The sequence below is a fragment of the Silurus meridionalis genome, chromosome 14 (assembly GCF_014805685.1).
Source record: "Silurus meridionalis isolate SWU-2019-XX chromosome 14, ASM1480568v1, whole genome shotgun sequence".
Taxonomy (NCBI): Eukaryota; Metazoa; Chordata; class Actinopteri; order Siluriformes; family Siluridae; genus Silurus; species Silurus meridionalis.
Genome location: NC_060897.1, coordinates 7,650,370 through 7,670,670, shown reverse-complemented (window position 1 = coordinate 7,670,670; position 20,301 = coordinate 7,650,370). Strand labels below are relative to the sequence as shown.

Genomic DNA, 20,301 nt, shown 5'->3' with positions numbered 1-20,301 from the left:
TACTTAAGGTCTGTGCTCATTATAATTTTAATATATATATAAATCTGTGTTTGACTCATTAATATCATTCTATTAAAAGACTGGTGTGCTAAGAGTAACACAAACTGAGTTGTGAATGTATCCAGGCTGAACATCCACCATACAGAACACAAGCAGAGAAACGATGATGTTCAGGTGATCAGGAATGACTCTGTTTTCAGTCATCTTTACATCGCTGACTTCCTCTGTCTCATCCATGTTAACCCCATACTTCTTATTCTCTTCTGCCTTGTTCATCGTTAGCTTCGTAAACTAATCCAAGTCTGTGGTGTGTCACAGCAAGGAATGATACACCAGTGTAATGTGTGAAAGTGAAATGTTGTTTGAAAAATAAATAGTGAATTAAAGTACTGATACCAGAAAAATCTACTTAAGTACAGTAACAAAGTATTTGTATTTTGTTACTACCCACCTCTGCCTGGGGTCAACAGAGCAAAGCAATGGAGAGTTTGTTAGAGAAGTGAAGAAAAGAGTGCAGGCAGGGTGGAGTGGGTGGAGAAGAGTGATAGCAGGAGTGATTTGTGATAGAGTATCTGCAAGAGTGAAAGGGAAAGTTTATAGGACTGTGGTGAGACCTGCGATGTTGTATGGTTCAGAGACAGTAGCATTGAGTAAAAGACAAGAGGTGGAGCTGGAGAGCAGAAGATGTTGAGATTTTTATTAGGAGTGACGACGATGGACAGGATTAGAAACTAATTTATTAGAGGGGTCGCGCATGTAGGACGTTTTGGTGAGGAAAGAGCGATTGAGATGTTTTGATCATGTGCAGAGGATGGACATGGGGTATATAGGAAGAAGAATACTGAGGATGGAGCTGCCAGGAAGGAGGAAAAGATGAAAGCCAAGGAGGAGGTTTATGGATGTGGTGATGGAAGACGTGTGTTACACACAAGGTCCACTAGTGTTGTAAAATGAAGGTATCTGGTTGTTTTATTTTAAACTTTTTACAGTCAGCAAAACAAAACTCTTACTCGACGTGGATCAGTGTAATACCTCTGCTTATTCCCCTACACATGCAGGTGGCTAATTTGTAAGAGGCAGATGTAGAGAACAGAAAAGTATGGAGACAGATGATCCTCTGTGGCAATCCCTAACAGGAGCAGCCAAAAGAAGAAGAAGAATGTACATACACAAACACACACACGAGTACTCTTTTATTGTCATTTAAACTATATAAAGTACAGTACAGTGAAATGAAGCAATGTTCCCCCATAACCAGGGTCCATAAAACAATATTCTTGAATAAAACATAATTTGTCCCCCTGAAGACACCAACCTGTATTATTATATTATTATTGACTGATTTACCATTATAACTAATTATTGTTTGTATCATTATTATTTCGTTATTATATAATTATTAAATCTTGAATTAAAACAATTCAGCAACAAAATAAACCAGATTAGTCTGATGTGACATATTCATTTATTTATTTAGACATAGAACTAATGTTATTTAATGTTATTTGTAATTTTTTACAAAAAGCTGACATTACAGAATTCAGGAAAATTGATACAAAAAAGGCCTCCTCACAGACTTCAATATGTCTACAATTACATAATATTTTGTTACACATATCTCTAATGTCTGTTCGGTAGGGCTTTAGTAAGCGGCAGTCAGATCTACTGTCCAAGCTGCTAGTATAAAAAATAATAATAAACACATTCAAAATTGAGAATTCAACACTTTGGTAAAAAGTTGACTAAACCAATAAAATGAAAGTGTTAATGTGAATAGCAAGACACACATTTCATAATTAAATGTAACATTTGGTTTATGATTTGTATTTGTTGTGATCATTTTCAGGACTTATCGTTTAATGAAACATCAACATACTCAGATTGCTCTTCTTTCAGCTCGTGAGTGGGATCATCACAGTCATTATCAGCTGGTGGACGGTTGCGCTTGAAAAATCCCATCTGTAAAACAGATAAGACTTCAGGAGACCAGTTCGATCTACAGGGCATTCTCATTCACAAAGTGGGATGATGTTCAATAGGCATCATAGTAATCACAAGATGCCCTCTGGTGTTTACAGCATGTAAGTACCTTCCAGAAGATGATGCTTAACAAAGCGAGGAGCAAGAAGCCAGCCAATATGGACACCACAATCCACCGAAGTGGCACTTCCTTATGGTTATCAGGAGACCTCCAAATCACGCTGGTGTTTGTCTAACAAAGAGTGCAGGAAATTTTTTTTGGTAGATTTTTACATTTTTATCCTATGATTGGATAATCCTTTTGTTGTAACTGAAATTACAAATAAAGACTCTGGATCGCCTACCTTTGCTTGTCCACTGAGCAAGAATTTTGGCTGGATCTTGGACAGTGTGCTTACTACCTCATAGTGAGCAGTTGATAAGAGGACATAGTTTACATAAGGACTCTGAAAATTAAGAGGGAATAAAGAAGAAAGAGAATATTCCCATGCTATTTAATTAATTATCTATTATTTCTCTTTAAGAAATGTATCATTTAAATAATTAAATCAGCTGAAATCAGTAGCCCAGACATATATAATAATAACTGCATGAAATATAACAATGAATTATTGCTGGCAGTATTGTCGAAGCAGCTTTAAAAAAAAAAAAAAAAATGTATCAACATTGACTGGGAATCCAACATCCTTGAATTTAATCTGAAACTAAAAATGGTGTTAAATTGCTTGGCATTCTCTTACTTGTAAGTAGTAATTGACCCACAGGCGGGCCGCCACTCTCACTACAGCTCTGGCGTCTCTCTGTAAAACTGGAGCCTCACAACTGAACTCCATACACGGATCTGTGGCACAATTCTGAACCAAGACAAAAATACAGTGAGGTATTTACTGGACTTTACACCTTCACTTTTAATTACGGTATACAATTACATATGATAAATGGCAAATTACATTTAATGAAAGATTAGGTTTTAGATTTAGATTTTCTGTCAAATATTCTGTATATATTCTGTTGAAAAAGATGTTCAATTGAAATACATTATATCGAATACAATTTTAATGCAGACAAAGTAAAAGTTTATATATACTGTATATCTTAAAATAATTTTGGTATACCAAGGGCTTCTGCCCAAATCAGGGCTTTATCCCAGCCAGAGGCTTCTGCCGATAATATTTGAACAGCATTGAATGTGAGTCAACCAGACTCATGTTTTGGACCCTGCCAGGGCCACACAAGGCTGTACCCATTGAGAGGCTTCTGGGCAAACAGGGGCTTCTAATTAACCAAGAACTATGTTCCAATATGGGCCTTTTGTTCCAATTTGAGCTGGTGACCAACACAAGGTTTTAGCAACAAGTGGCTTGCGTCCAAAATGGGGCAAATCCCAGAAAGGGGTTCTGGCTCCACAAAGGACTTTAGCCAGCAGGAAGCTCCACATTGAGCTTTGCCCAAAAGCAGGCTTTATTCACAGATGGGGTTTTGCCCAGAAGTAGGCCAAGACTTACCCAACTTGAGCTTCAACCTTACATTAGGCTTTTTTTCAGAAGCAGGTGAATGGAAATTTGCACGGTTTGATACTTTAATTCTACAATGTTGTGTGTCCACCTATGGGCTTTGACAATCATAAGATTTGGTTTTGTAAGTTGCAACTTGATCACAGTTGTCCCAGTACCTGGATACTAATTCCATATAAAAAAATTATTATTTACTAAATAGAGTAACATTTTATTTTTTACAGTGTACTTTTAAAAGCATATTACAATTACTTTAATACATACTGTATCTCTAGAGATTTGTGTAATTTCATTTTATTTCTACATTTTGCACATTAAAACTGCAGCTGAATAGGATGGGATTTGTTCCATAAAGAACACAAAACTTTGAACTGATTTATTCAGGCAAATACAAGGCATCAACATTAAACTACATTGTTTGGTATGCACCCTGTAATGGAGTATTAGTGTTTCAATTGAGAGCTCCCTCTGATGGTGAGGTTTTGTAAAAACACCTCTTAAAATCATTCAAGAAATCATAGTTGTTAGATTTACAGTTCAAGCTGAGAGGTTAAGGGTTAAATGCTTTGCTCAAGGCACCATATCGTTCACATACTGATGACTTCCTAAACTAAGCCATCTTTCTCTCAACATTTCTAAAACACTGTGCCATAATAATATGTATCCTCTCGAACTGACATTTAGTCCCCCTTGCATCTGATGAAGGTTGACACATCCTTACCACTTGCACAGTTGCTCTGTGATGCTGAACAGGCTCCTCCTGTTCCTCCACCTCCCGTTTGTTAAAATGGTGAACAGGAGCCAAAGTGGTGTCAATGGTATTTCCTGTGTCAAGCTATGGATAAAAACAGGAAGAGTGCAGGCATGTATTAGGAGGCAGACTGTTACCTGTTACACAGGTCCTTGCATAGAGAAAATCTGTATGGGATTGCATTGTATTTTGTGGCTACATTGTAGTCAAACAAGGAATGAATTTATAGGTGTTTTCCCATAAACTTGATTCCTATTAAAATCATAAATGAACTGTCTCTACATTAAATGTCTTTCATTTCTATGTATTATATATAGTATGTATTATTATTCTATAGTAATAATACACAATAAAGTTTATCTTTTACATTTAATAATAGCTGTTTTTTGCTTTTCATCAAGGCAAGGAAGCATTACTATATTTTACTATAGTTTTTTCTCTCCAGCAATTTAAAATCATATAATTACAACTAAAAACAACAAACTGGCAGTATCACATTGATGCAAAACATGTTTGAATGCCAAAGTATAATATTCATAATACATTACATTACATTTGCGGCATTTAGCAGACGCCCTTGTCCAGAGCGACGTACAAAAGTGCTTTGAGTCTCTATCATATCAATTAGGATTTAAAAATAATATGATTAGTATGCCAGAATATGGCAGTATAAACTATTAATTAATCTTGTTTCTTCAATCAAAAAGGGATCTACATTGTAAACCTGATATGATCAGCATTTAATGGAAATGCACACTATGGCCAGTAGGTGGTGCTCTTACCCAGAGCAGATCAATTTGAGAAAAGTTTGTGCTGCACGTCAGGAGTTCATCTGAAACGTTGGCGAACACATAGAACACATAAGAGCCATTCTGCTGCACTGGGAAACGTATCTGCAACTTGGCACTGACTGCACTTGGCCCTTTATTTCTTAACTGGGAACACAAAGGAGCATGTGTAGAATTATTTTTAAGAGCTACAACTCACAGTTTGAATTTGTCAACAGCAACACGTCTTTGATTTGATCTAAAAAGCAGAATGTGTATTCCAAGTGGCAGGAAGATAAAAGAGTCAGAAGAACATTCATAATAAAGACTACTTTTCCTTAAAAAGCATGTGAAACAGGGTTAGGATTAGAAAACATTTGTAGAAATATGTATGTATATGTACATACACACACACACACACACACACACACACACACACACACACACACACACACACACACACACACAAAAACACTGTGTTGCATTTTTACAATAGAAAGCAAGATATCTAGTATATCTAAGCTGCTTTGTATTGCACCACAGAGTCATTGTCACAACAGGTTTATTGCAAACAGCTAATAAAATTGCACAACAATTTTGTTAACATCTGGTCATTCATTTGTTCATCTCGAGTAAGCACTTCATCCTGCTGTGGGTAGTAATGGATTTGGCTCATATCCCACGAAAAATAGGTGTAAAGTGTGGATACAATGCAGAGGGGAATGTCAGTCTACTACATGCCACCATGAAAACAGACAATAACAAATTCACACCTAGTCAATCCAACCCAGAGGAAACCTGGGATTTGTTAAAAAACCTGTGAAACAGCTTGTAGACAGTAACTGAAAATCAAGATTGACACCCAAACATGATAAATGGTCTTAGATACTTTAAAGTTCTAGGTGACAATTAATGGCCATGCAAGACTGTAAAGATTAGTGCAAAATAAAAAGATACTGTAATGTGACACCTCATAAACATGCTCTACGAGGGGGCCGATATCATCCAAAGTCTGGGGGGGGTGGTTTGGATTCCATTTGGCAATTGGCAGCACGCACTCAGTAGGAGAGGACACTCTGGAATTAAGAAGAAAGAATTGACAATGCATTTACGTGTGATATTTTTTAACAATTCCAATCATTTTAACACTTACATTACATAAATACAATAAAAATACATAATGTATTTTTATTCTATACTTTATACAGTGTTTGTTTTTTGTATTGTAAAAAAAAAAAAAGAAATACAAAAACAAAAATACAAAAAAAAAAAAAAAAAAAAAAAAAAATATATATATATATATATATATATATATATATATATATATATATATATATATATATATATATATATATATATATATATAAATAAAAGAGGTAACAGGTTCAAACTAAACTCACTCACCCCCGCATCTCCAGCAAAGCCGCAGCCTGAACATTGATCTTCACTTCCACTGCATTGCTGTCTGGGTTCTGACTGTTCTTACTACCAATTAAGGAAGGCAAACAAAAACAAAAATTTAAGCAAGGCTGCTATAATCTTTTACATTTTTATTAGCAGCTCAGCATTAAAGCTAAAAACTACTGCGAAAGGCCTTCCATGCAACATGGCAAATAAAACAAGGTTCTTGCCTTTTAATTTGAAAAAAGAAGGACACATGGGTCTCAACCTCCTCCAGTCCACCCATGCTGAAATACAGCCCAGCCATGATCTACAAAATATTTTAAATAGATACAAAAGAACTAGCAGAATATTCCAGTAAATGATGAGTGTGTGTTTAAAAAAAAATGTGTTGACATCATGAGCATAAATGCAGAACTCTGTTTTTACCATCTGGTTAGCTTTCATTGGGTTGCCCAGTTCACACACCACAATAACGGAACCATTATCTTTCTTTGGACTGCAAAGAAGTTCAGTGAAGCCCTGCGGTATGAACCAACATATAAACACAACCATATTTACAGTTAACACAGGATTGTGTCACATTTTGGCCACATTTAACCACAAAGTTGGAAGCACACAATTGTATAGGATTTCTGTGGTTTTACTTGAACTAGGAGACCCAAACCTGTTCCAGCAAGACAATGGTCCTCTGAACAGAGTCAGCAACATAAAGATATGGCTTACAAAATTTGGAGCGGATCACCTTGAGTAGGATATAGAGCTCTGACCTGCACCCCAGGCCTCCTCAGCCTACATCAGAACCTGACTTAAATAACACTTTTGAAGAACACTCTTCCTCTAGTTGAACTCTACTCTTTCAAGAAGAGTAGAGATTAAACTTAACAGCAAATAAGGACAAATGGTGCCCAGGTTAAATCTCTTTTTAGTGTGTTTCCTTGATTACTGATGTACAGATAAGCACACATCAAGCATGAGTTTCAAGTGAGCAAAACAGATTTTACCTTCTCATCACTTAGCACACCCTGATAGTGGGTATCAGGTGGAAGCTGGACATACAGTTCTGTCTCATATGCTCCTTCACCATGATTCTCAGCAGTGATGATCAGGAGAGCTGGGTTATCATCCCCAATTAGGAGAGGATCTGTGCGTCTGTCAGTGTGGAATAGAAAGAACGAAAACAAGAATAAGTTGCATCATACGTTTTTTATAATCTTCCCATATGAAAGAGAATAATACTTACGCCTTGGCCTCAAGCTTCAATTCAGGGATGCAGATATTATCATCACCGCAGTCAAGAACAATCCGTGTCTGCATGTACAGTATGTATTTAGAGAAGCAATTTTTTTTATTGTTATTAAAGTAATACAAATATTTCTGTGCTATTTGCCTATTAGACATTTCCTACCTGACCAACTACTACAGTTTGTCCATGTAGCATTGCTTCTTGGGTGTTGGCCAAGCTATAGTTAATTGAGATAAAGATTGGGCTCAACTTGTCCTTGATCTCTGACTAAAGTTGGACAAAAAAGAGATAGACAAAGAGAATTTATCCTTCTGTGAAAGACTCTAACAAACACCAAAACAAAAAAAATTTAAGAATATACAGTGGAACCGGGTTATGTCGATGTCCTAGGGGGTCGCCAAAAAGCATCGAGGTAACCGATGATCGAGATAAACGAAAATCAAAAGGGCGGCAATATATTAACGTGCTTGAAATTTCTTTATGTACATGATGTGCGTTAATAAATGAGAATGTGCATGCACGTGTTTTTGAAGGGTTTTTTTACACAACAGCGCTGCCGCGATTTGTTTGATGAAGGCATGCTATAAAAATACATACAGTACATGTTTATCTGTCAGGAATCCACCTGCCACGCCCCCTTTGGCCCCCTTCAGCGTGGCAGGTGCCGCCGCTTTCTCTGAAGCTCCGCTTCAATCGCGCACATATGGTGCTCGTTTAGCATCATCACCAGTTCCTATTTAAACTTCCACACTCTCACCGTCCGTTATTGTTGGTATATGTTGGTTCACGGCGGTCGTTGTTATCGCGCATCTCTTTTCTTCCCAAAGCGCACCGCGGATTCCCCCCCGATCCTGCCGGTGTTCATTCTATGATTTTGCTGGTCATCCCACGTTCCGCGCTGCCAATCGCGGCTTTCTCCTCCCGTTCATCGCATAACATTTAACAACAAAAGGCATATGTGTGTCAACATAACCGATAAAAAATGCTTAGAAAAAGCGAGAATTTGGCGGTTCCACTTCAAAAACGTCGACTTAATAGGGTTGTCGAGATAACCGAGGGCGAGATAACCGGGTTCCACTGTATTATGAATTGATTTTCTGAGATGCTTCTTCTATACAGTGTCAGGATCTGTCAGAATCAACAAATTCAGGGGAACTTAGGGAAGAAAACAGAAAACCTGGAGAAAACCCACAAAGGAAAGGGAGTTCATACAATCTCCGTGCACACAGGATGACATTTACATTCCGGTATCTTTAGAACATAGATTACAGTATGTCTGTAATTTGGCTTGGGCCAATTCATTCTCTCTTTGCTTCAGCTCAATTTAACAAGTCATATGAACAACTACATTGCATTTAGCAACAGTTTCCACAGAGATATGATCACTGAACACTCACATCCTGTGTTGGGAGAGTAACTGAAAAAGGAAATATGTGTGCTTAATGTGTGGTGTAAAATTGTCCAAATGTATTGTTGTCTAAATACAGTATATAGAGAAATGATCTATTTATCCAGAACAAATAACATTTATTGCCTGTTTACCTGATTAAAAATGATACATAGGTAAACAACATATATACTGTTTATACTAGTGAGTAAGTTAAAGGCTCTTTTAAGAGGAAATATGCCAATATATGCAAAATAATGGACGTAACAGAATTTTAGCTGGAGGCATAATGCTTTCTTCTAGAATACGATTTGTCATACAAGTGACATACAGTGCCTGTCATCAGTCCGGAAAGACCTAGTCTTTTATCACTTTTAAGTGACAGTTAGTTTATATGCAAAAGACTAACTGTAGTAATTTTCATTAAACTACCACTTACGTTAAAAACAGTAAATTTAGCATGAAATACACGAGATATAAGTTTCTGTTTATATATGGGGAACATGCTAATTTATTAAATAAATGTAGGTTTGATGGTGAAAGTAATACTGAACCAGCATGGCTACCATTCCACAATTCGGCACTATTCAATTCTGACTGTAACAAATTAAAACCAATTTCACCAACAAGACAATGCCCCAAAGCATATGAGGGATTTCAAGGTCAGAAAGAAAGATTCAGATACAAAATCACACCCTTGGCAAGTTTTATTACACAGTATTTTGACTCTGTATGACACACTGGAAAAAAAAATGGGAGCACCAGTGAGCACTGGTGAAATGCTTCTATATGGCTTATCTTTTATAAAACTTTTTTTATTATATTACTTAAAACAACTTCAGTTATTATTTTGATATTCACAAGAATTGTGAATTTTTCTTAATATTCCCTGTTTTGCTTTAATTGCCAGCATATTTGAACACTTATAAGTTTGTTTAAAACAGTATGATCCAATTAAGATTAATCATTTGTTCAGTAGAACAGATTAGGTTTGAGGAAACATACATTTGGAATACATTTGCTTATATTTACTGTAAGTGGTGACTTATAAATGGTAAGCAATCATGAATAATAATAATCATTGTATATTTAAGATATTTATTTGTTTGGAGTATTTTTTATAAAAATCTTTTAGAATTACCAGTTTATTTCAATAAAATTAATGTAGTCTCAAGCTTTTGCTTTAAATCATGTTACTGTAAATCATGTTGATGTGAAAGATTGCAATTTTTTTTAATGTTTAATATATTTACGTTCTAATGAACATCAAAACATAAATGATTCATGAATTCATTATGAATGTAATTTTTTATATAAGAAATTTGATTTACCAATTCTTAACTAATGTCTCAAAAATATATACAAAGCAATAACATTTTCTGTACATTTGTTCTGATTAAGCAAAGGTAGCGACTACAGTAGAAGTTGTGTGATCCTGAGGTGTGATCAAATTGAGAAAAGTTTATGCAAATATAGAACGACTTGATGCAGCAACTACTAATAGAGTGAAAGAATGTAATCCATCACCTAATTTATGGAAAGCCAATAGTAACATTTCTAGGGTAACCATTATTAGGTCTGCATGCAGACAAAAAAATTTAAATGCTGACACAATGAGTTTGTGACTTGGTAAAAAAAAGTTTACACAATATAAATTTGATTTGTTGGAGGAAACCTACCAGTAAGTATGCAGTGAGATTCTTACAAAATGTTCCTTTGTCTCTGCTAATGGTCAACTGAAAGTGGCTGTATGGATGATGAGATTCCAAAAGGAGGGTCCGTCTCGCCATATTTAGCTTTAGTTTATCCAGCTGTATCTCTGTGTTCAACACTGGAGAAAGGTGAAGGACAATGACATTCAATAATAAATAATTTAATAACATTGACATTAGTGAAATTCATTTATTTTATCCAGTGTGTTGTATTGTTTAATGTAGAATTAAGCTAAAAAAGATGCTTAACTAGGTAAAGCAACATGGGTGTTTTATATATATATATATATATATATATATATATATATACAGTGGAACCCAGTTATGTCGATGTCCTAGGGGGTCGCCAAAAAGCATCGAGGTAACCGAAATAAAATAAACGAGATAAACGAAAATCAAAATGGCGGCAATATATTAACGTGCTTGAAATTTCTTTATGTACATGATGTGCGTTAATAAATGAGAATGTGCATGCACGTGTTTTTGAAGGGGTTTTTTACACAACAGCGTTGCCACGATTTGTTTGATGAAGGCATGCTATAAAAATACATACAGTACATGTTTATCTGTCAGGATTCCTGACAGATAAACATGTACTGTATGTATTTTCGGCCGCTTTCTCTGAAGCTCCCGGGTTCAATCGCGCACATATGGTGCTCGTTTAGCATCATCACCAGCTCCTATTTAAACTTCCACACTCTTACCGTCCGTTATTGTTGGTATATGTTGGTTTATGGCGGTCGTTGTTATCGCGCATGCGTATCCCGGTACGTGTCTTCCCACCGGCACTCTCTCAACGGCTGCGCTTTTCTTCCCAAAGCGCATCGCGGATTCCCCCCGATCCTGACGGTGTTCATTCTATGCTTTTGCTCCTCATCCCACGTTCACGGCGGTCGTTGTTATCGCGCATGCGTATCCCGGTACGTGCCTTCCCACCGGCACTCTCTCAACGGCTGCTCTTTTCTTCCCAAAGCCCATCGCGGATTCCCCCCCGATCCTGCCGGTGTTCCTCCTACCCAGCGCGGCTTTCGCCTCCCGTTCATCGCATAACATTTAACAACAAAAGGCATATGTGCACTAACTAACAGCAGAGATTCACCAGTATACAATACAACACCTGTAGCAGCTGTAAGGCTTGATTTTTCCGACACTTTCGCGAGTTCTTCTGCGGCTGCACCGAGATCACCGACGTTAAATGGCAAAATTTTCCCCTTGTGCTCGAGATATTAGGGTTCGGCGACATAAAAAAAGTCGACATAACCGATAAAAAATGCTTAGAAAAAGCGAGAATTTGGCGGTTCCACTTCAAAAACGTCGACTTAATAGGGTTGTCGAGGTAACCGAGGGCGAGATAACCGGGTTCCACTGTATATATATATATATATATATATATATGACATTATTATGATGAAAGCTGACAACCCTATATACAGTACTACTTCTTTCAATAATTAGAGATTATTAAATGTTATATAATGTGCTTTATTGGGGCTGTGACCAAAACTCCTTTTATAATCATTAAACGTTTTATTTCACATTTGCATAAAGCTAGATTTACTGGACATTCCATACCAATCTCCTCTGGTATTTTGTGCCCAGACACAGTAATGCACAGCATGATATTAAAGCTGAAAGAAGAAAAAGAGACAGAATTTAATATGCATATATACATTTCCATTTATATAACATTCATATTTATTTGTCTATTAATATATACATTCTGTTACTAATTCACATGGTCACAAATTAAAAATATTATCAGTCTAAAATTGAGAGAAGGAACAAAGTTGCATCCATGGAGAACATTTAAATAGAAAAGGTGCATATTTAAGCATTGCTGGGAAGTGTTTAGACATTGTTTGGAGACATCAAGTGAAAGTTTCACCACCTTGGTGCCAGAACAAAGAACAGTTTAGCAGCATGTTCTCCTTGTACCTTGAGAGATGCTGGAACCTGTCAAGCAGTGGTTGTGAATCAGAAGAAGCATGGAGGTAGAGTGCTGGTTAATTTTTGGCTTTGGAGGCAAGCATTTGTGTTTGAAATTTGATGCAGACAGCTACAGAAAGTTAGTGAGAAAAGCATAGCAATAGAATGGTGTGGAAGAATTTGGGAGTACAAAAAATAGTTTGCACTTTGCATTTGCATTCTGGATCAGTTGAACAGATGGAATGCTCCTCAGAGGCAGACCTGCCAGGAGTGGGTTGCAGTATATAGTCATATCCACAACGGGTCTATATGGGTAAAGGTTTTTGTTCCAGCCAAGGAGGAGCCACACCTGATTCCACATGTTTAAATCAATTGCACTTCATTTGAAAGGACAAAGGCAAAGGACTATCAGTTTTTGGCTCCTGCTTGGCTGGATAGTTTTAAACATTCACTGAAAAAATGGTTAACAAAGAATTATCTATTTATATGATTTAATCGACATCAATACAACCAGATGAAAACACTTCAGGCTAATGTCCATTACAGTATGTCTTCAATCCGTACCAGGAAATGGGATTGCCATCCATCTGACAGAATTTATCATCAGGATGTAGGAAATCAGGTTGGAAAGAAAGCTGAGCTTTGGTGTTTATTACAGCTTTTGACCTGGAAAAGACACACACAACCACATACATAAACACACATGCACAAGTATGTGTGTTGTTTTTTTTTGTGAGGAACTTTCTGTGACATTACTATTTATTAATTATCTCAAAAAACAATTCATTTTGGTCAGGGTTGCAGGTGACACAGAGCTTATCCCAGAAACACACGAGGACAACGAGGGAGAATTTCCATGTAAGCACACACACACACACACACACACACACACACACACACACACACACACACACACACACACACACAAACACACACACAAACAATTTTTTAAAGCGAGTCTGCACACATGCGAATCAGTTTTTCTTACCCTACCTGTATACAGCCACTTTATCAGCTCCCCATGCACCAACAATAACATCTGCAGGGCAAAAAAAAAGCTAAAGTGAAAATCCAGACAAAACAGTTCAATCTACCAAAACAACTCCAGTCTACTTTGTTTTGATAAGTAAACAATTGTGCCTAATGGGCTCTTTGCTTAGGCTTAGGGATAGCACTCTGGAGACAAACACTGCATCAGTCAGAAAGCATTGTCATGTCCAAAGCAGACCCAAGGGCCACAGCTGAGGGTCATAGTCTTTTCTAATGCTCGCATTCTTTCCACTGGTTGCTCAAACTACCATCAGGCTCTCCCATGAGACAGATGCAACACGCTGCATGAAAACTTTTCATAGAAGCTGTGTTCAGTTGTGATTTTGGACATGTCTGACTTCTAAAGTTGTTGACCTTAAGTGAAAAATGTAATTTTAGTAAAGTAGAGCGACTTCTCATGGTGATGCTCAAACTTAAAGGTTGAATAGCAATGCAAACTATAAGAGGGTACACTGAACTAGATTAAGACAAATGTTTTCTAATAGGAGAAATCTCACTAAAAATCATCCTTGACAATGACATCTGAAGCCAAGCCAATAGGAGAAAATGGATAGTCGAGTTAGCATTTCATTAAAAAAACAAAAACAACAAAAGTTAAGGTGAAAAATTATACTTTCAAAATAAAAACCTGGATATCCATTGTTGTCGATGTCTGTGCCTCCTCTTATGCTAAAACCAAATCCTGAAGTGAGAGACTGGAAAGGGCTCTTAATGACTTGCACATATTGCGGGTTCAAACCATCACTCTTTCCCATATAGATGAACACCAAACCCCCTTCGCCAGCGCCTGGTGCCCCTACTGCCACATCTGCAATCAGATGAGTTCAGTTATTCAATGTTTTTGAGGCTGCTCCTTTAGTTATTTCACCACAAAAAAATGTGAACCCTTTAATACATTGTGTCCACACTTACAGGAAGTCGATTTAAGGCTTTTGTGTATTTATTTTTTATGTGGTAAGCAGATTTATGGTATTCAGTGTCATTATTTTTTTATTTACAGTTGATGAGGAAAGCATGCACTTTCCAAATTACTCTCACTGGCACAGACAGGTGAACATCTGAATCCCTGTTTTGCACATGGTACATTTACACTAGCCCTAGTTATTTATAAGTGAGAAAAATGTGAAAAGTGGTGCTTGTTTAATAGACATGACAATGTATCTGAAAAGGAAAAATGAGATGCTGAAACACTAAATGAATATGGAAGGGCATTCAAAGATGTAAAATATTTGTGCAAAGCAAGATTTTAAGCTTAAATATCAAATGTTTACTCACTTATTATTCATGTGAGCATTGTAATAAGTGTAACACGCAACAGTAATTAGGGAATTACTGATGATGACATTTGTAAAGAATTTGTCAGATATTTTTTTGAAATACTAATACTAAATGGCCCACACTTTTTGTGCTTTTTATAAATATACACATAGATTTACTGACTGCTCAATTAAATTAATTATAACTGCAGCAAGTGCTAACAGAATCCATTTGGGTCAAGGGAAACCTTGTTTCCCATGTAAATAAAAAATGAATCATAATATTTTTCCAAGTACAAGATTTCGACTTTATTCAGGTTTTATTCTTATGTAGTTTTTGAGATGTGGTTAGGTTAGAAGTTTTGCTATAAACAGACACTTTAGGTGGATATCTACATGCTGTCCACACTCAACTTCATTAACCTACAGTATAACTGTCAAATGTAGTAGCCTCTTGATATTATGTAATGTCATCTTGCCCTCAAAGTCTATGGTTATAAGCTATTGCTGTGTATTATGCACATTTTTATACTGTTCTACAGCTTGCAGTAACTACTTACCATCGAAGCCATCATAGTTGATGTCTCCCAAAGAAGCAACGGTGATGCCGAAACGTCCATAAGTATGAGTGCCTGATAAAGTTTGCACCGGCTTTGGGGAAAAGCGATAACCTTCCTTCTGCAGGTAAACGTACACCTGGCCTACCTCACGCAACTTATGTGTGGACAAATGCTCCATAAACAGAGGTGCGCCTACCAGGATGTCATCCCTCCTGAGTTTGCACAAATACTGAGTGAATATTACCATGCAATGCCAAAAGATCTTAAAATCAATCAATATGAAGATATAATAGTGTTAAAATAATTTACACATGGTTTACTTAAGCACAACTTAATTAATATGAACAAATAATTGACCAAATAATAAATAAATATTGTATAACACATAAATTACACATCAATAATATATACAAATTATGTATTAGACAATTTAGTTCAAATTGAATTTAATTATTGTTCATAATCAAGGCTTGTTAAATATATTAGAAATTCCTGCTGACATAAATATAATTTACCCATCATTGTTTATGTCAGTCACAGCAACACAGTGGCCAAAATAGGAAGCTACCTGTGGAGGACAGGCACATACAACTTCACTACTTTAAGTGGATCTAAAAAGATCTGGTTTAAAAATAAACTTCAATGTTTAGCCTGACATTTGACAACAACAATAACTTTTTTCGAAGAAATAAAACATTAAAAAAATCTAGCACACAGTTTACTCACTTGAAAGCCCTTTAAAGCCATCATGAATCTGGGGTAGGCATAAGAATCTCCACTAAAGATTCTGACCTTCAGAAAAGGGTATGCAGTTACTCAACTATTTTTTTTTAGTGCAGATAATTAGGTATTTTTGTTATAATTTTGTTAGAAATATGAACTAATGAAAAAATACTTACAGAACCAGCAGAGTCTAGATCAAGTGGGACACTGGCTACATAGTCTAGAAGTAAAAGCATACTTATGATACAGATTATTGTCATATGTGTTGTTTTTTTTACTTTGACAAATAGTATTATTTGTCAAAGGTAAAATTCTCCAAAAGTAATAATAATAAAAAAATTCTTACTAGCTCTTACCTGGGATTTTGTCAGCATTGAAATGACCTATTGCCACAGAGAAGCCTGGGAAAAGAAATAGTAAAACAATAATCTAAAATGTCATAAATCAAAATGTAGTGAAACTTAAGTTTCAGTAAATGTATCAAAGTGCACAAATACATAATTAATGGAATATAACAATGTTGTCATTTTGTTACATAAACACAACATTTTTGTTTGGTACCTTACCCAGATAAATGTCATAATGGTACATCATTTCATTTGTTGCTTTTTCTGCTATTACATTGTGTACTGGACTGAAAATCCTGCCACTTGACATGATGTACTCCACAGGTGCAGTAATGATCTGACCTGGAACACAATCCGGCTCTTTTAGCACACTGTGTGCAAAAATGTCCATTAATGAGTCTTTTACATTTTTTTTTCTAGATTTTGTCTTAGTTCAGCGATTCATAAGCAGATCAGTTCACCAAACTAACTGTTATATAGTGTGACATTGACAAAAAGAAACATTGCAAAATATATTTACAATATAATGCTTAAGTTAATAAATCTATCCATAACAAGCATGCCAGGGACAATAGTAGTGAGAGAAAACTTCCATCCCAACATTTTTGAGACCTGTTGTGTCCATAAAATTCAGAAAAACATTATTTTTTCCTTAAAATGGTACATATTCTCAGTTTAATGTTTTTTTTTAAAATTGTAAATAGAATATGGATTTGTGAGATTTAAAAATGATTGCATTCTGTTTTTATTACATTTTACACAGTGTCCCATTTTTATTTTGGAATCGGGGTTGTAAAACAATACGATGAATTTAAACCCAACATTCACAGTCAAAACACAAGAAAGGGCTTTGGTATTTCACAGGCCTGTCTCTCAAGGTACAAAAGAAAAGAAAAACCCACAACCATTTAATTCGGTCTGGTGTTGTAAATTATTTAAGATGAAATATGCTAAAAATAAGCTACTTTGTAAAGTCAAAAATAGTGTGAATTTATGTTGAAAATAGGCTTACAGAAGCTTATTTGCACAAATGTATCCCTTGTCTGCCTTTGTAGCAGATATAAAAATGTTTTACCTTGGAAGTAAAATCCGCCAGGAGCACCAAGAACTACTCTACCATCCTAAAGCAGAAACAAATAAGAAAAGCTGGAACAAATCATAGATTTTACACATATGGTACTATCATATTTACCCTAACAAGTCTATCAAACTTCAGCTGATTGGACTAGATAAAAAAAGCTCCTTAAGACCTACCAATATCAAAGATCTAAATAGTCAGGAAAGTGTCATTAATCAGTGTGTTGTTAAATTTTTACCTCAGTGATGTCGGCGCTAAATCCTGCCTCACAGTAGCGCCTGTCTTGATCTATAAAAGAAGAAAAGGATTTTGTAAATATGGAAAAAAAAAATATTTATTGTTCCTGATTGGTTATTAGCAATTTGTCCCATGAAAACAAATGGCACAAAGTGGGAACCCAGTTATATTGTTTTGACATTGCATGTCCTTACAGCCGTTTCTTTTCATGTAAAAATCTTCCACTTCATATCCCCTACATGGGGCATAGTTTGCTACCATTCCAGTTTGCATGTTTAGTAACTGGCAGTTTCCCACTGGTGTGTTCGTGGCCTCATCATTGTCCCGAAACACATTCCAGTGGAATAATGGAGCACAGGCCTGTTTAAAAAAAAAATATATATATATATATATATATTTTTAACATTCAGTATATGCCATTCTTAAAATCCTACATTTAAATGAAACATAAATGAAAAACACTGTAATTTGTGAAAATGTCATTATGAGGGAGATTTACAATAAACAGCTAAATATTAATGGTGCAAAACTTTCCTGCTCACCAAGATAAAGCTGTTGTAGGTTCGAACCGTGGCTCCCAACCACTGGTTAGATTTATGGGTTGTAAGTAGAGTTTTACTAAATGTGATGTTTACATCATCTATAACAAAAGTTGCAAAACGCCATAAGGTTAAATGAAAACAGACATTGTGCAATAAAATAACTCAGACCAGGGGTTTTATGTGATCAATAAATTTGCAATGTAAATTCTGTACACACAATATGTACAAACAGGAGTCATCAATTGTGTGTAAGCATGTTATTAATGCATACAATGACAACATATGGCATCATTTGGCATTACACTCCAAATAACACATATTGGCAAGCAATCATAAATATATTGTTTTTTTATATAAAGAAATTAACAGAATAAGCACAGTACAAGTTGCAAATGAGTATTATGTCCACAAAGGGTTTTTAATGATCTAAGATTTGGTTGATTATAATAAAATTAGAAATGCAGTATTCAATTTAATTTTTTACAGTGGATGTCGTAGCAGTTACCATCAGAAAATAGTAAACATGAAATATTTCCATGTGACTAGAATATTTAATATAAGTTGTCAAAGTAGTACTTAAGCCTCATATTACTTAACAAGACACTACAATAATTTATTTATTCATTCACACAGCAACACTTATAAGATCCTATTGAAAAGTTTAAGAAATTCCTATTAAATATTAATCCTATATTGTTGCATTATAATAATGTAATAAAATGTCAATGGCGAACCTGATTGGTCGAAGTTCAGTTTTTCACACACTTGTTTGAGTGAATTCCAGGGACAGTGGAAGACAGAACCACCAGTGGAAGGTCCTACATCATCTCTTGGTGCTCCTACTACAATACTTACTCTAGGAAATCACATTGCATTTTTGTTTGCATTATCCAAAAGAAGAGTAGTGACCTGTACATTTCCTTGTTGTTGGGGATAATTAATAGTAGTAAATACCTTTCATAGCATTGTATTTATATGCACTGCTATTTATCCAGCTTTTCTATAGTACTCCAACAATTGTATTGAGAATTGAATGATAGATACATTTCGTGCACAATATTTTTAAAGGAATCACTGGTCAAATAAACTTGCATGTTACAAAAGCAACAAAAGTACATTCATAGAAAATTTCAAACTTAGGATTGAATTAATTTGCATTGCATTGAGACCTGTTAATATGTGACAGTTTCACTATGCAATTACAGAAATAGGCTATGGTGAACATTTCTACTTACTTTTGGTTCTTTGCCTTCAAAAAGTCCACAGAAAAACCAAAGTAACTTCCTTTAGGCCCAGAAAATTCATGATAATTAATCAGATCCAGGTTAAAGGTACTTCCCTGAAGTGGAAAAAGACTGGCTGTGAAACATATAATGACAAAAGGACCGTTGCTTATTCCCTCCATTACAAATGCGTTCTGCTCGCTATAGTGGGGTTGGTGTTTGGATGACGGTAGCCTCCTCACTGTAATATGTACTGTTTGTGTTTATGTACTATCTGCTTAAAGCTTATTCACGATAAACAGCTTTGTCTTGTTGACAGATAAATTTCTAAGCAGTTTCAAGCAGAAAATTGTGCTAGTCTCATTTTCCGGTATGCATCAGTCTGTTTCCTGTAGTTAAAAAAGTGTCAGAAAAAAAAATAACCTAACCATGCTATATTGCAAGCATTTTTTAGGCAGTGACTAGGATGAGGTACAATATGTAAATACTTTAGACAGACTAGCTGGAGACATGCAGAGCAAAACCAGTTAAGAATCAGGTGAAAATATACATAGAATACCTAGATAAGATCAATTAAAAATACTAGTAAGAACTCATGTTT

The 20,301-nt window shown here is 35.6% G+C and overlaps 1 protein-coding gene across 2 annotated transcripts; it reads right to left on the bottom strand.

Moving 5' to 3' along the window:
• Positions 1 to 1,180: 1,180 nt before the first annotated feature.
• itga2b (integrin, alpha 2b) lies at positions 1,181 to 19,974 on the bottom strand. Of its 2 annotated transcripts, none has more exons than XM_046866801.1 (30): positions 19,713 to 19,974; positions 19,212 to 19,333; positions 18,478 to 18,575; positions 18,130 to 18,295; positions 17,937 to 17,986; positions 17,696 to 17,741; positions 16,840 to 16,962; positions 16,630 to 16,674; positions 16,450 to 16,493; positions 16,277 to 16,342; positions 16,066 to 16,118; positions 15,551 to 15,762; positions 14,348 to 14,542; positions 13,678 to 13,723; positions 13,249 to 13,350; positions 12,331 to 12,386; positions 10,726 to 10,877; positions 7,822 to 7,926; positions 7,657 to 7,724; positions 7,418 to 7,565; positions 6,843 to 6,935; positions 6,644 to 6,723; positions 6,417 to 6,497; positions 5,983 to 6,088; positions 5,028 to 5,180; positions 4,216 to 4,329; positions 2,721 to 2,834; positions 2,325 to 2,426; positions 2,090 to 2,212; positions 1,181 to 1,959 (listed from the first exon to the last, which is right to left on the bottom strand). In XM_046866801.1, the coding sequence occupies exons 1-30, from the start codon at positions 19,880 to 19,882 to the stop codon at positions 1,843 to 1,845; spliced, it is 3,150 nt and encodes a 1,049-aa protein (XP_046722757.1). In that variant the 5' UTR covers positions 19,883 to 19,974; the 3' UTR covers positions 1,181 to 1,842. The 2 variants fall into 2 exon arrangements, with proteins under 2 accessions (XP_046722757.1, XP_046722759.1); XM_046866803.1 differs by having other exon boundaries at positions 14,363 to 14,542.
• Positions 19,975 to 20,301: the final 327 nt, after the last annotated feature.